This window comes from Fringilla coelebs (assembly GCF_963513975.1).
Source record: "Fringilla coelebs genome assembly, chromosome: 10".
Classification (NCBI taxonomy): domain Eukaryota; kingdom Metazoa; phylum Chordata; class Aves; order Passeriformes; family Fringillidae; genus Fringilla; species Fringilla coelebs.
In genome coordinates, this window is record NC_140036.1 from 21263833 (window position 1) to 21280426 (window position 16594).

The 16594-nt window shown below is 45.3% G+C and overlaps 1 protein-coding gene across 3 annotated transcripts in view; it reads left to right on the top strand.

The window, feature by feature from the left end:
• The window catches only part of PLD1 (phospholipase D1), a 62237-nt gene that overhangs the window by 20321 nt on the left and 25322 nt on the right, over positions 1-16594 (top strand). For all 3 annotated transcript variants that reach the window (XR_014616424.1, XM_084212700.1, XM_084212701.1), the window contains exons 6-14: positions 157-222; positions 5804-5862; positions 6351-6443; positions 8860-9012; positions 9719-9868; positions 10654-10737; positions 12380-12461; positions 14445-14555; positions 15766-15975. Coding sequence is in view for 2 of the 3 variants with exons in the window: in XM_084212700.1 (XP_084068826.1) it covers positions 157-222; positions 5804-5862; positions 6351-6443; positions 8860-9012; positions 9719-9868; positions 10654-10737; positions 12380-12461; positions 14445-14555; positions 15766-15975 (1008 nt within the window). In the remaining variant the exon portion in view is untranslated. The remainder of the gene's footprint in view (positions 1-156; positions 223-5803; positions 5863-6350; positions 6444-8859; positions 9013-9718; positions 9869-10653; positions 10738-12379; positions 12462-14444; positions 14556-15765; positions 15976-16594) is intronic.

A 16594-nucleotide genomic window follows, 5' to 3' on the forward strand; every position in this document is an offset into this window, starting at 1 on the left:
TTTCCTGTGAGCTCATAATAATGGATTTACTTATCCACTCAAACTGAAACGTGGGTCTGATTTCTTGATTGCTTCCTAATGCCAGACAGTTGGATTACAGGAATTTTCAAGAAAAACCTCCACATCCTATCTAAAGTTTCAACATTTTAATTGTAGAAACAGCTGGAGGACTACTTGACAAATATCCTGAAAATGCCAATGTACAGGAACTACCATGGAACAGTAAGTAGAAATTACTTTCCTTAATTGTCTAAAGAATATTTGCAAGTGCTGAATTCATTGGAAGAAAACATGCAGCTTCTGCAAGAAACATTTTACAGCTGTTTTGTGAGCACTTTGGCTTAGCTGATTTCTCCAACACAGATGTAATATGAATAAAACCAAAGGAATGACTCAGTGGTTGCTGGTATAGCACAGTGATAACCTCCTCAAGCTGGTTCAGTCCAGACAGCTGGCTGTACATGTATGATACAGTGAGATTCTGTTTGATTCTGCAGAATGTGTAAGATGATAAGTTACGGTTTTAAATACTTTAAAAATTGGAATCCAAACCATATTTGTAATTGCTCCTTCAGTCTGGGCTTTGTGTGTGGTTCTGGGTGCAGATTTGTCTCAGGTTTCTATTCTGTGCAGTTTCCCTGGACATTAGTGTTGTTGAGTTTGTGTGTGTGTGGGATACCCAGAGAGGTGAATGAGTGTTTTGTCAGTTCCAAAGGGAGATGGTATTTGGCTTATTTCCCCAAGTCAACACTGTTTGAAATGAGGAGAGATGTCAAATCCAACTTCAGACCTATTTTAAGCAAAAATATTTCTTTTGAAATTCATCCTCGAATGTTTCTTCAGAAGTCCTCACCTGTCAGCTGCAGCTGTGACATCTCTTGGGGATGGTAATTTATTTCCCCTTTTTTTGGCTGCATAATGACTGTGTTACTTCATCTTTTGTGTTACCAGCAAAATCTGATGCACGCACTGAGTAGCTGCCAAGTTTAGTGACATTTCTGAGCACAGAGTGATAGCTGGGAACACCTGGTTTTCAAACAAGCCAAAAATACAGACTGAACTTTGGGTTTCTGTAGCAGCCACTTCTCTTCCACTTTTGCTGTTGTTAGATATTCTTCTATTTTGCAGGATTTCTGTTGTGTAAAGATGTTGGGCAGCTCATAGCTGGATGTTGTGTATAAAAACTTTAAAACTGTGTGTGCTCTATTGCAGAGCTCAGTGTTGAGCACTGCTTATTCCATGGGACAAAGTGCCCATTGGGGTTGGCCATTGCGCTCTGGATGGCAAGAAATCTTCAGGCTGAGGATGAGGAAGCTGCATTCCTTAGAGTGCTTCTTTAGGGGACAAGCTTTGGAGCTTAATTCCAAAGCAGTGAAGAGCTGCATGTGGAAAAGAGTCATCTTTTGTTCTAGAAGCAGCATTGGGATAACTTGGCAATTTTGATCAGTAGCATATGCAGAGCGGGGGAGAGTTATTTTACAGTGTGGATCCATCTTGTCACTTTAAGGCAGGCGTTGCCTTTTTAAAATATTTTGGAACATTTCTGCTCCTATGAGAACGTGGGTGATGCTTTGGCCGGGCTGTGGTTTGAGACAGGCTGCACGGTGGGGGCTGGGAGAGGAGATGGGCGGCCCTGCCTTCCCAGCAGCTGTGGGGTGCTCCCTCCTGGGCTGAATCGCCCTTCTGTCCCCAGCCCCTGGAGCCAGATGTCCCTTTTGCACATAAACTCTCAGTTTATTGTTGGCTCTCACTGCTGTCCACAGAGAGGCGTTCAGGGAGGATTTGCTGCCCGTGGTGGTGGCACGGGTCCTGCAGGCGATGCTGGAAGAAAGCACAGGGAAGGAAATGCTTCCTTTAAAACAGCACCCAAACCACCCCCACCATTCTCAGATGAGACTAAAGTGGAGATTTCTGGCACTTTCCCTGGAACTGTATTTGTCCTCCTGAGAGCAAAATGAGGGCTTTGCTCTTCCTGTGGTTGAGAAGTCTTTTGCCTGGGTGCTGACAAATGCTGTAACTGTATTAGTATTGGAGCACATTTGGACTTCTTTGTCACATTTGTGACTTCCTCTCATCAAATCCATGCACTGAGGGCTTCTTTAGAATCAGGAACTCTGTTAAATCAGGCATGGAGTTGCAAAGGCAAGCTGAGACTTGCCTGGAGTGTAACCCTTGGTCATTGTGAAGAGCCTGCTTGGGTCAGGAACCTCTCTGAGGAGATGTTTTTTACATCTGAACTGCACAATTTAACGAATTTGCTTTTTTACTTTTTTTATTTTGCGTTTGTGGTTAATTTATTATTTTCCAGTGAGAGCAAAGTGCTTTATACACTGTCTGGAGGATGTGCCATGCACTGAGGCAGTCAAGCCTGCAAGTCAAGCTTGTGGTTTTGCAGACCTGAAGTCACTGCTTGGGTTAAGGATCAGGTCCACAGTGACTACGTGGCATTGGAGAGGTTGTACATCATCTAGCTTTTTATATTTAATATTTTTAAAATTATTTGATTTATGTGATTAAATCTCATGTCTTCTTCTTCTTCTTTCCAAAACCTTTTTTACAGTACTTTTGTGCTGAAGTGCTTTAAGACAATTACTATTAAAATGAATGTTGTGGGAATCTCAGTGTGTTAACTGTTCCCACTTCTTTTTCTGAAAATTGGAAATTAGAGGAATATAGCCTCAAAATGTTGAGGTTTAATTGGATTCTGTTTAAAAATTTTATTAATTGGACCTTTGCATTATTTTTGTGCAAGCTGCCATACTTAAAAGATGCCCAAGCAAAATGAAAGTAAGATTTGATTGGATTGTGTGTGTGTGTGTGTAATGTTTTGCATGAACTTTAGAGAGAGTAAAAACCTCATCTTAATTAAGAACAGCTGAGAAGTGAGAGAGGCCACTACTTTGCCTCTGATACAGTGCTTGGATCTTTGTGGAGGTCCCCACCCAACCCATCAATATTTCAAGCTATTACACTTGAAATACAGCATGTTTAGGCATTTTTTAATGTGTATTTTGTATAAGCAAATTTTTTTTGTGTGTGTAAGAAATTGTGCTGAACAATATCATTCTGGAGAGTGTGTGATTCCATGTTATTGCTAGTGACCAATGCCAGTCAGATTTTGATGCATTTCTGAACCCACTAAATAAAGAACAAGGGTCAAAATGAAAAAATACAGTGTGGGGAGGGTGAATCCTTTCTGAAAAGCAGATGCTCAGTGAAATTTTTACTTACGTAAATCATGCATGCTCCACATTGCTGGCAGGACAGGATGGTTTGAACACCTTGCAGCTGGTTCTCCACCTTCCATAGCCTGTCCTCCTGCAGCCCATCACTCCTGTCTGCCACAACAATGTCATTGAAGCTGCATTCTCCTGGCCCATATCTCATACCAAAACCATCCTGCTGCGGGTCTCTCTGAAACCAGAGTGGGATGCCAGATCCCAGGGAGGCAGCTGGGCAGCACAGGAATTCTGATGTGACGGAGATGAAAGCTCCTGGCTGCCCTGCCTGCCTCTCCCAGCCTCTCTGTGAATGATGAGCACCTCAGATGAGACACTGTGACAGTAAAAATAGCTAATTGGAACAATAAATCATTCCATCAGATGTTTTGCACTACGCTGGGGAATTTTCCTTCTAACTGCAGGAATATATTTAATTATTTTTTTTTTACAAACCAACACTTGATCAATGTGTTGGATGGGCTCCTGTCATTGCTGTTCCAGAGACTGCTTGGCTGAAGAGGAGGTTGCTGTGCTGCCAGACAATCTTTCTTTCTCTTTTATGTAGTGGTAGTTCTGTTCCTGCAAGTAATTTTTCCTCTTGGTTTTTCTTTTTGCTTCTTTGAGGACGATTATTTCTCTGCATGCAGTGCTCCTCAAAATCCTGCCAGCTTTCTGGTTCCAGCCAGCATTTTCAAAGGGTTTTGACATTTTTATGCTTTTTTTGTATGTGTGCCCACTGTGAGAGAGATGTCTGGGTTTCTGATTTGTCTGATATGAAATGCCATGAAGTTAAAATGGGATCCAGACAAAGAACTGGCCTGAGAATTTGCTTGGGGCCTCTGATAAGGTCTTGTAGGATGCACTGTATTTTTTCAGGCACTTCCCACCCTGTTCTGAGTGTTGCTGCAGAAACAGCTGAAACATTCGTTGGTTACACCTGGTGCTTTTCCAGAACACTTTAGGAGAACAGAGAGAGCAAGATGGTTTGTAAAATAGCGTGGAATGATTTGTTCTAACCACTTTCTGAAAGCCGGCTGAAATCACCCTAAAATCAAAGCATTAGAATTGCCTCAGCTGAGTAGAGGTTACTTTATGTCCTTGAGGAAAGCAGTAGTGTCTTTTGTTTTTCTTCATGGCCTTGGCTGATACAAGAAGTGTGGGAAGATCCCAGGAGCAGCTGAGCATCAGGAGATGGAAGGATCTTCAGTTCTACTGGTGTTTTCTGGGGGAAAAAAATGATGGTATTGAGATGGGAGCTTGTGCTAACCTCATCATAATGGCAGGATAGACTTTAACCCCAAATTTACTGATAGTTTATGTTACACTTAGTGTCTGAAAATGTCTTTGAGACTTAGAGGTTCACCCATGTAATTCCTATGCAAAATTGGATTTTGCTGATGAGGGCACTGAGGCTGATTTGCCAAAGAGAGATGACAGTGGCCCTTTCCTTGAGAAGAGATAGCCTTTTCTTGGAGTTGCTGTGGATATGGGTGGCCATATCCTGAAGCTGGTACCTAGGCTGCCTCCTGTCCCCACTCCAGTCAGGAGCACATGCTGCAGCCCCAGCAGGGTTCATTGCCACAATGTGCTGTTAGAGGTTCCCTCTGGCTTGCAGCCTGGCCAAGGGGACAGTGACAGCTGCCCTGAGCACCTTTCTGCACTTGGCCAGCTTGCTGTGACAATAAATTAGAAGTGCCTGGGTGCAGACAGGGTTCTGCTGTGCGACTCCTTTGCAGGGCTGTGCCTGCCCCAGCCCTGTCCTGCACAGGACACCCTGGGAGAATGTTTCTGCTAAAGGGGCCCAGGGCTAAGAACCAGCAGACTGCCAGGAATGTCCTGCTGTGCCAAGAAAAGCCTGCTCAGTTGAAATTGCCCAGTGTCCTATTTTTAGAGGTGAATGTAATCGTGCTGAGCTTTCTCACCAGCTTTGCTCACTGTTCTGTTTGCTGCAATCCCTGCTGAAGCAGGAGGAGCTATGAGGAGGCAGGTTCCTGGATTTGAACTTGCTCTCCTCCTGCCCCACTGTGGTTTTCCTGTGGAGTTTTGGTTCCTGGAGCCAGTTGGCAGTGATGTATGTCCGGCACTGACCTGCTGCAGTGGCCTTGGAGGATGCTCGTGGGTTGTGGGGCAGAACCCTCCTGTGGTGTCTCCATGGGGTAGGGGACCCAAAGAGTGCTCCCTGCTATGGGAATGTGTCCTCATTTCCTTTGCAGTCTTTCTTTGAGGGTCCCTGGAGGGAGGAGAGGATTCAGGTAGCCAGCCAAGATCACACAGACTCCTGAACAGTGTCCAACTTGAATCCTTTTTCAGCCAAAGATCCAGGAAGGAGAATACCAGGAAGTCCCTGTGATGTATTTGAGTTTTATTGTCCTGAAATGCGTTCTCCAAAGTACATCTAAAATAAATGAACAGAAAATTCAACCAAAATACTTTCCTTGGTCTTCTTGGGGGTGCTTAAGTGATGGTGGATAACATCTGCTCTGGATGATCTGTAGGTCTTTATGGCAAGTCACTTTGATTAAGCAAAAATTTTTGTGGATTTCAGGGTTATAAAGATGGGGGAATCTCTTTTTCTTTCCCAGATGGAGTTTGTTGGAGTAAGCCAGCTGTCATTCATCCATGACCTGGGACCAAAGGGCATGTGAGTTGTGAGCTGTCTTTTTGAGTTATGATTCACTAAGAGCATGGCTTTATATGTAAATACTGTTAAAATTAATAGCTTTCCTTTCTCAGCACTAACTGACTGAGGAATATTTTGCCATCTAGATATGAAAAATTATTACTGTTCAGACAGAAATGCTACAGTTTGGAGAAATGTTTTTAAGAATGAGCTGCTTTACAAGACAGTGCTTACGGGGTTTCCACTCTTCCCCCCCTGCAGCCCTCCCTGTTGAGCCACTTAATTTTCTGCTTCCAGTGCTGTAAAATGGGACCTTGTTCTTCTTAAAACTCCATTATTTTCTTCTGGAGGGGTTATTTTTGCCCGTCATCCAGCTTTTAGGGCACAGCACCGAGGCTGCTTGGGCACGGTTGGAGAGCCAGCCCTAGGCACAAGGGCTGGGGGTTCCAAACCCCCCCTGCAGCTCCAGGTGAGCCCCATGTCTCACCCTGCCCTGTTGTGTCTTGCAGAGAGGGGTTCATCATGAAGCGCTCCGGGGGCCACCGCATTCCTGGCCTGAACTGCTGTGGCCAAGGGAGGATGTGCTACCGCTGGTCCAAAAGGTACTGCAGAGGAGGGATGCCAGTGCTCCCTGGGCACACAAAAATCCCTGTTTGTCTCCTTCTCTCAAAAAATCTGTGGGAGAGAATCTTGCTATTTTTACGAAAGCCACAGATTTTCAGGTTGGAAGGGCCCGTGGGCTATTCCCTGCCTCACCTTCTGTGTGGTGGTTTTTTTTTCTCCTTTGGAGTTCACAGAAGGGACATGTTACTCCAGAGAAATTCTGGGATTTCCTAGAGCTGACAGAAATGGCAGTGCCCTCCCTACTGTGCCCAGCTTTCCCTGCTGCAGTAGCACAGGTGGCTCTGTGCCTTTGGGAGGGAATATGACTGGTGACCTGCAACAGGCAGATTTCAGCCTGGCCTTCTGAGCTTCCCTTCCTCAATTTACAAAATGAAAATCAATTAATTGAAACACTCTTTGGACTGCTTCAAGGCAGGATCAAATCAGATGTGACCTGCAATGCTAAGGAGCTGTTTGGTGCAATTAACCTTGGCATTAAATACATTTATGTATTACCTCTTACTCATTGCTGCAGGTATTGAATCCCAATGTTTTCTCCTGTTCCCATGTCCCTTCCTGCTGCAGACAGACATAATTTGCTGTTCCCATCCCTTTACCCTCTCTGTTAGGTCTCTGTGTTGCCTGGGGCTGCAACACAGAGAGATGTGTGCTGTGGGAGAGTACCTGTGTTACCAGCCAACCTCCAAAAAATGCTGGGTGTATTTCCTGGAGCATGCCCTTCCCAGGAAAATCTTTCCATTTCAAAATCCAAATAGCACATATCTGCCTTACAGCAACAATTTCTTAGTCAATGGAGCTTACCCCAGGCATTATGCACCTTTGGATTTTAGCATCACCCATTAGTTTTATCTTTAATAATTCTGTTTTCCAACAAAATCTTTCTGCATTCTTGTGAAGAAAAGGTCCTGTTTCTGCACAGTCTTTGCAACATTTCTTAATTTAGGTTTACAGAAGATCTCTATAATGAGGGCACAAGGTGACAAAGATGTGACCTTCCTTCAGGTCAAATCATTAAATTGTCACCAATTCTTTTTCTTTTTTATGGAAAATATGCCTTTTCTTCTTGATACTCCTCCTTAGATAACCCTTTCTTGAGTTGTCCAGAGCTCAAGCTGTGGTGGGGACAGTAGCACACCTAGCTCTGATGGATCTCCATTTTTCTTTAGAGCCTAGAAAGGGGGTAGGAGAAGTCTTTGAGTGGGATTGTATACAGAATATCATAAGTGAGACACTAAATTCCCATCTTGGCCCACTGGGACTGGTAGTTTATGCATCAATAAATAAACAAATAACAGTAATATTTCCCAGAGAGGGTTATTTAAAGGAAGGATTTTAGGAGATAGAGGAGGATAGTGGGGTGAAGCTGTGAGTGGGCACAGGCAGGACTCCTCAGCCTGTAGAGCTGCCTGGGAAGAACAGAAGGGAGAGTACTTGGAAACACCCTGTGGGATGTTTAAGAGTGAAATTATGGGCCAAACAGAGAGGAGAGGTATTTTGGCACCAAATGAGAGGTGATGCCGGGTAACTCTTTCAGGGCCCTGAAAGCAAGAAAAAAAAATACGGGATCTAATAAAAAAAATATGGGAGTAGATGAGGAGCTGAGGCTGTTACTAAAGATACAAGAATGAACAGATTTTTGCAGTGTTTTGTGCTGCTTTGTGTGTTTCTGAGTGTGCAGAAGAATAAAACGAAGGTCTGGTGATGGAGACCTGTGTGGGACAGAGGGGGCTGGTTACCCCAGCTACGCTGCAGGGGGAGAAAAAATTAGAAATGCCATTCACAGTAAAAAATGTGTTTTTTCCCAGAGTTGCCTTCAGGCTACAGTATTTATATCAAACCTGCCGGTCATCCCTCCTCATATGTTTCTAACAGGGTGCCTGTTGCTTGGCAATAAAAGCTTTCCAAAATGCCTTGTTCATATATTTTGATAGGAGTGAAAGTGATCCTGGCATCAGAATTAATGTAAGAAATGTCAAATAACTCCCATATAGCATGCAAGCTGAATAAAAATCAGGGATTGAGAAATGCTTGTTGCACCTTACCTCATGCTCAGAGGTTTATGACCAGGGAGGTTCTCATGGGTTCTGTTTAACAAGGGAACCTGTATTTTTAAAGACTCCTGTAAAAAGGAGTTATGTAAATAACTCTAAAAGTCCTATATTGAATTAAAACTCATTACCCAAGTTCATAAAATAGACACTTTTCTGCTCAAGAAAACCACCCCCAGTCTAGCTCCTGAGAGTAATTTTTACCATTTAGTAGATTTCCCAGATAAATTATTTGCACATGTTTTGAAGAAGCACTTTTCCATTTTATTGGCTCTTTTGGTGGCTCACATTTTAAGGCCTGGCATGGGTGTGAAATGCAGGTGACGTGGTTGCTGTGTCTATACAGGTGGCTGGTGGTGAAGGACTCCTTCCTGATGTACATGAAGCCTGATTCAGGGGCCATTTCCTTTGTCCTGCTGGTTGATAAGGAATTCAACATCAAGATAGGCCAGAAAGAAACAGAAACTAAATACGGGTTGCAGATTGACAATCTCTCCAGGTAAGAAAACAGCTTTGTTTATCGCTTTTAGTTTGCTCTTGCTTTTGTAAGGAGAAATCGATGCTGCTCTGCAGGAGGGTTTAACAAGCCTGGGGTAGCTACTGCTGGTGTGCTCAGACCTGCTGGGGATTTTGGCCCTAATGCTGATTATTTCCCGTGCCTTAATGAGGCATTTGGAGCTTCTGTTTGTCCACCCCTGTGGTTATTACTGGAGCCTGGGGGCACAGTGCATGCAGAGTTGCGCAGTCTGGTTCAACAGCACTTGCTTAGGTAATTTTTTAGGCACTCTGTTCACTTTAAACATCCCTGCAAGAAGGGATGTTTTTTCTGCATCCCAATGGAGTATTGCTCAAAAGACATGCTAGTGGGGGATAAAGAGATATTTAATGTTTTTATGTTAGCACACAGTATAAATTCATCTCTTAAAAAATACAACATTGGCTGGCTCCAGCTCCAAGTTAAGCTGGTGCTAATAATTTAAACATGGGTGGGTTTTTTATGCTTGGCACTGCAAGACTGTTAGTCACTCAGAGCAGCTCAGTGCTGCGCATTCTTTTGCAAACAAAGCAGCAACGTCCCCACATTTTGCATAAATAAAATATGACTGGTGCAGATGCATTTACCAACATGGACAGGCAGCGAGGAGCAGCCCAATTAAACGGAAATGGCTTCAGCCTCCTGCCCTGTGCTTCGTGTGTTCGTACAGGTCGCTGATTCTGAAGTGTAACAGCTACAGACATGCCCAGTGGTGGAGGCAGGGCATAGACGAGTTCATCCGGAAGCACGGCAAGGACTTTCTGACGGAGCATCGCTTCGGCTCCTACGCCGCCGTGCAGGAGAACACCCTGGCCAAGTGGTGAGCCCCTGCTGCCTGCCTGCCCTCAGCTCCTCTCACCAACAGAGCTGGTAGCCCTTGGTAGCTTGGGGACTGGTGATAATTAAAGAAGTTGCAAAAAAAAAATAGAGGCTTTCTTCACCAGGGGCAGAGTAGCAGTGCTGATGGCAGGAGGTCTCAGTATGACAGCTCGTTGTGTTTTGCAGGTCAAGTTATGTTTAAATTCAAAGATGTTGGGTATTTGTCATTGAAAGGATAAAGAGAAGAAGAGGGAATCAACAAATGCAGATATGGGTATAGTCAGGAGGGTGGGCTTGGCTTTATGCACACAGCAGCTCCTGAGAAATCATTCTGTCCCCAGTGTAACCTGACTGCACTAATCCATTCCCAGGAGTGCCTCAAAAACTGGATTCTAGCTGGAAGCAGACCAGTACTTTCCCTGCACCATCTGCCTTGCAACAACCTCTGCCTGAGTACTTTCTATAAATCAAAGGAACCACCATTCCATCATCCTTTCCTGAGAGACAAACCTGGCTTGCATGTCAAGCAGAACCCAGGAATATTGTGTGAAGTTGGCAGAAATGCCAAGAGGCGCTTAATATTCCCTTATTGTGCTGTTTCATCAAGCTACTGATAGCAGCATAGAATTCTCCCTGCATGTTGTCCTGATTCTGGAAATTGGATTGTGTTTGCTTTCAAGAAGAGAACATAAGTGTCATTAACACAGAACCCCATCGCTCTTCAGCTGTGTACTTTGCTTAATGAAGGGGACGAGGCATAACTCTGCACTCTGTTTGCTTTTGCAGGTATGTCAATGCCAAGTGGTACTTTGAAGACGTCGCAAATGCCATGGAAGCTGCTAAGGAAGAAATTTTCATCACAGATTGGTGGTGAGTACTGACATGTTTGGGTGTTGCCCAGCTGTCTCTCCGGGGACGCTCCCGACAATGCGGCACTGTTCGGAGCCCTACAGTATGGCAGCTAGCCCTGCAGCCAGATGGTTTGGCAGCACACCCAAACCTCTCCTTGTGTTGTATTCAAAGGCCTTTTCAGGAGGGCTGGCAGCAAAAGCACACGCTTCAGATCAACATCTTGGTTGTCTTCCTCCATGGAAATGCCTGAACTCACACGGAGGCACCACCTGAACTGCACATGTGGTGGCTTGAGGGACTCCTCAGGAGTGTAAATAGCTGCAAGTGTCTGAGGGGCGTGGGTGTCTTTCAGTGTATCAGGGAAAAAGGATGCTCAGCAGTGCTATGGGATCCCCTTTCATCTCCTCCTCACTGCCTTGGGAAGCCTCATGCCAAGTGTGAGAGCATCTCGTGATGTGTCCTTTTGGTCTGCTCTTAAATGGGCCACATAAGGGAGGAGGGGAGGTTTGTCGTCTTCTCTGAGCTGTGTGTCTGCCAAGGACCTGGCTCTGCCCACTTGTTCCCTAGTTTATGTGTTTATGCAGTGCTCTGGTTCCTGTTTGTGTCAGGAAAAGGGTGCTCTCACAGGGTGGGCAGAGTCTCCTGGCTGGGTGCTGGTTGTGGCTGCCCATGTCTTGCCTTTCTGGAGGTTAATCTGCCTGAGCCAGCCTCAGATTTTCTGTTCACCTTAGGCACATCTCTGTGCTCCTCTTTGCCTCTGAAATGAACCTCTGGCTGCTTATCTGCTGCCTCAGGCTACTGAGAGACTTAGTTTCTAGGAGGAAATGATGAGAAAACTACATACCATGTTAACATTTGGTGGGGTAAATCTGTTTCCTGCCATGACCACAGTTAGGCCTAATGCTCATGGATTCCCCCTATGCAACATAAGGTGGCAGTTCAAGAACATCTCATTTCAGACCCATTGTCTCTTACTTAGTGTTTTATTCAGACAATTGTTAAAGTATCATGGAATTCCGAAACTTACCTAAAACTTGATGTATAAGATAAAAATAGGATGTACCAATATGCTTTATCCAAGCCCAAGTTCCTATGCTTGGTACAAAAAGTAAAGGAATGAAATTCTGTCATCTTGCTGTGCAGGAATTAGATGAGATTGCTTAACTATTTCTTCTAATCCTTAAAGCAATAATATGTCCTGTTGAGAGATCCTATTGCTTTGTCTTTATGCAGCAAGGAAAATTCAGCACAAATCTGTTCCGTTCAGATAGCTCAGGTGCCAGGAGAACTGAAATCCCACTCTTATTTATTTTTTGTGTCTGCATATTTCTTTCAGAAAATCCTCTGGGTTTTCTTTTGTTGCATCTTTCTTTCACAGATAGAGTCCAAATTTCCCTATTTATACATCACTGTTCAATCTGGTCTCATGGGTTATTGAATATGAAGATGAATGTGCTGGACATGTCCCCTGCCCTCTGTAATGCCTAGTTATTAAAGAACAAAGAGCAGGATATTGGAGAATGCATCACTCTGGGACATGAGCTTTCACATCCACTTTATTTAAACTTCAATTCCTTTGCTTCTCAAGTTGGTTATTTAAGCCAGTGCTTTATTTGCAGGCTACATCTGCTGTGGTTTTTATACACCTTTATTTTCTTAGGCTGAGCCCGGAAATCTTCATGAAGCGACCGGTGGTGGAAGGGAATCGCTGGCGGCTGGACTGCATCCTCAAGAGGAAAGCAGTAAGTGAGCTCCAGCTGCACCCTTCACCCTGCACCCTGCATCCAGGGGGTCATACTGGGGCTGGAGCACTTCTACCATTCATTTTGGTAGAGATGAGAGTTAAAGCCTCACATCAGATGGCCTTGGAATACCACATGTTTTGATTTGTTCCCCTCGTTTGGGTTTGGAAGGGCTCAGGGGCAGAAGGTTAGATCCTCTGATTGCCCCAGGCTTGGGTCACAACTTGCTTTACAACTGTCTCAGCTCCTGGTAGGGTCAAAGATCTGCTGCTCTCCATGTGGTTTATGTAATTTAGAGTACAGGGCAGGCTGGTTGTGTTTATGAGTGTGGGCTGTGCTCCAGCTGTTCATACACCCTGCGATAACACCGATAACACCGGTGCTAAAAAGAGCTTGCCCATATCAGCAGTGAGTCACAAGGTTTGTTCCCGTTCCAAGGGAAACCTCTTGGACTCCTGCTGTAGTTGAAGGGCAGAATTCCATGCATTCCATGGTCACAGACTTTAAACTAAAAGGGGGCAGGTTTAGATTAGTTATTAGGAAGAAATTCTCCCTTGTGAGTGTGGTGAGGTCCTGGCACAGGTTGCCTGGGAAATTGTGGCTGCCCCATCCCTGGAATTGTTCAAGGTTAGGTTGAATGGTAACCAGCAACCTGGTCCAGTGGAAGGTGTCCCTGCTCATGGCTGGGGGTGGAACAAGATGGTCTTGAGCTTCCCTTCCAACCCAAACCATTCTGTGATTCTGTGACATGCTGAAATAGTCTTTGACTCTATCCCCTTTCCAGCCAGTTGTCATCACAGTCCCCACCCTTCCACATACCTAGATAAAAAATGAGAGCTTTGTGTCTGACTGCTGTTGGTTTGGAATTACTCGTGTTTTCTGGCAAAAATAAACTGGCCACAAGGCATCAGTTACTCAGAGGAGGAATTTGGCTTCTTTCTGTCACATTTACATGGATTTTCTTATGACCATAAAAACATTGTGGTAAGGTGAGTGAGGTCAGTTGCTGGAAATGCTTGCTCTGTCACTTGTGGTGTTCCTTTGACTCAACAGGGCAGTCAGCAAGCTGATGTCATGGTGTAGGGGTGAGGTTGTCCTTGCTGTGTCTGCAACATTGCCTAGGTCTCCCCTGGGTGCAGTGGAGAAAAGAATATCACCACAATTTGGAGATTGCCTTTGCTCTTAGTAGCAGCTTTATGGGAATAGAAATTCAAAAGGCTGTGGAAAGTTTAGGTTCCAAGTTTAAGCTGGCAAACTCTAGTGCAGGCTTTTCACCCATGCTAATTTATGGGAAGTGGAGGTGTCCCAGTGTGTGACCAGTATTTGCCAAGGTTTGGGAGGCACTTGGCACATTTGAAAGTGCTTTAACAAAAGTTTTTAGAAACCCTGCCACGGATACAATGTTGGTCACAAAAAGCACCATGTTTTTAGCACTGCTCAGTGTGTTCCAGGAGCTGCTTAGCTCAACCAGCAGAAAGAACCTCTTTACTGGTGTTGAGCTGGTGACATCCCCTTCAGGAGGGGGATGTCTGTGTAACCTCACTGGTCGTGTCATCCTGCAGGGACACTTAACTGTGCCCAGCCCTCAGGGCAACACGAAGCAGCAGAACACTGAACTGTAGTGGATGAACATGATCGGAGTGAATCGTGCTTGCAAAATCTGTCTCAAAGGGTGTGTAAAAGGTACTGCTGTAGGAGTGACCTGTGGATGGGCCTTGGCATAGCTCAGACAAAACAACAAAACCCACACAAACCCAGGTACTGGGCCTTTCTCAGAAAGCTGGAGAGCTTTCCCAATGTTCTTCCAGGCTGTGGGGTCCCCATGGAGGATCTGGAAGAGCATAACCAAGAACAAATAACCTCAGTCAGCATATCCATCAGCAAACACAACCCATTTACTGCCTGTAGCTTTTCCTCCCTTTGGAAACAGACACTATCTGTTGATGTGCCTTCATTCCATGTGTTCTTTTTTATTTCTGACAGCAACAAGGAGTGAGAATTTTTGTTATGCTGTACAAAGAGGTGGAGCTTGCCCTGGGCATCAACAGTGAATACAGCAAGCGGACACTCATGCACCTCCATCCAAACATCAAGGTAATTGCACAGGGCTGTGTGGAGGGTGTTTACATTCAGTTGTTCTTCATGGCTGGTGCTGGCCCCGGTGGATTTGGGTGGGAAGGTTCAGGAGTGCTTCCCACCACTGCAGTGTGCACCCATATGGTGATGCCACATCTGGAAATTTCATTTCTTTAGGTTCTAATGGAACATAAAATTGCTTAGTTTAGATTTGCCAAAGCAAATGTTTGCCTTAATTCACAAGAAGTGTATTTCATGTGACAAGTTAATGGGGTTTCATCAAATGGAAAATTACAAACTGAGAGTGTTGTCTCATTTCAGCATTTCTGCTCAAATGTGAATGATCAGAGTTAACACTGGGCGTTAATGTTCCCACCACAGCATTGCACTGTCCTGTGCTGTTACCCTGCTCTTATGGCACCAAGCAGAAAATCAGGTGTGGCAGACAAACCAGTAGATAAGGCTAGATCCAGTCTCTTAGAGGCACATACACCTTAATGAGCAGTAAGATACTTGTTATGCTAGAATAATTGATTTCTTTTCACTTGATCAATTGTCACAGCGAAGGGAAGCATCTGTTCATCATCTTTGTAGCAAAACTGGACATTACACACGACCTGTGTCTCGGGTTTTGGGAGTAGCCAGGTGAAACTTGGTAGCTTTTTCTCCAGGAGACTGGTCTAGTGGCTCTAACATCATAAATAAAACTCTGAGCTTAGATACAGAAATTACGGTTCCATAGACACTTGTCAAAAAGAAATTCCTAAACAAATGCCAAACAACTTGATTTTAAGTGGGGGGAAAAAAACACCCCGCTTCTCATTTCTCTTGTGTGGTGGCAACAACCAAAGAAGTGACTCAGATCACCAATATGTTGTTTTCTTTCAGAGCAGGCTCTGTGTTTGAAAGCTCAGCTATTACAGCTCAGCTGAAGCAGTTTCTTTAACTATGGTCCTCTTATGAAGCTGTTGTAAGGGTGACCTATCCCAGCATCAGTAATCATTGCTGCTTGGGATTCCTGCATCCTGGGGAAACACCTGCCTGCCATATAGCTGACACGTGCTATGTGGAAATTGAGTAGCTTCACTAATTAAGCAGTGGATGCATCCAGTAACAACTCCAGCATTTCCCCATCACCCCAAACAGCCAAAAAAGGCTGACCAGCTCTCTTCCTGGAAGGATTTCAATTTGACAGCGATGCTGAGCTTGAGTGCTGGTTTCCTCGCAGGTGATGAGGCACCCAGACCACGTGTCCTCCTCCGTGTACCTGTGGGCCCACCACGAGAAGCTGGTGATCGTTGACCAGTCCGTGGCGTTCGTGGGCGGCATTGACCTGGCCTACGGGCGCTGGGACGACGACGAGCACCGCCTGACCGACGTGGGCAGCGTCAAGCGCGCCTCTGCCGCCACCAAGTCGCTGTCCACCGCCAACCTGGCAGTAAGTGGGTGCTGGGGGTGGGGGATGCAACCTTCCCCAAGAGCCAGTGGGTGGGAGAGCACCAGCACACACACACGTGCAGCAGCTGGGCAGTGAAGACACAGGAGGGTCCAGGCGTGGAGTTCCTTTAATGTAGGGCAACGCTGAAGGAGTCCAGGGGCCAAAGACAAAGGAGGGTCCAGGGTGTAATTAGACAAAGACAAAGGAGGGTCCAGGAAAAGAGGATGTGGAGAAGAGCATCAGGGATCCAATGGTCTGAGGGCTCAGGGGTGGTACACAGGGTAGGGACCAATAGAAAATGCCAGGATGGATGGGTGGGGTTACACAAACCCATGGGAAAACAGGGAAGAGAACTTACTAAACATTAACATGCAAGGGTAAAAGGGGTAGGGAAGGCCAGTGGGACAATGGGGAAGACAGAAGTGGGACAAATTAACATAGTGCTGCAGAGCACCATGGGAGAAGCATCTTTCCTCACCCTATCCTCTGGGGAATGCCTGGAGCCTGTAGTGCATCTCTCCAGGCTATTGTTGTTGCCTTCTCCCCAGTACGTTCCTGGGTCTGCACATAAGTGGGCAGGGTCCAGCTGGTGGCCACGGTCAGTCATGGCAGGTCTGGG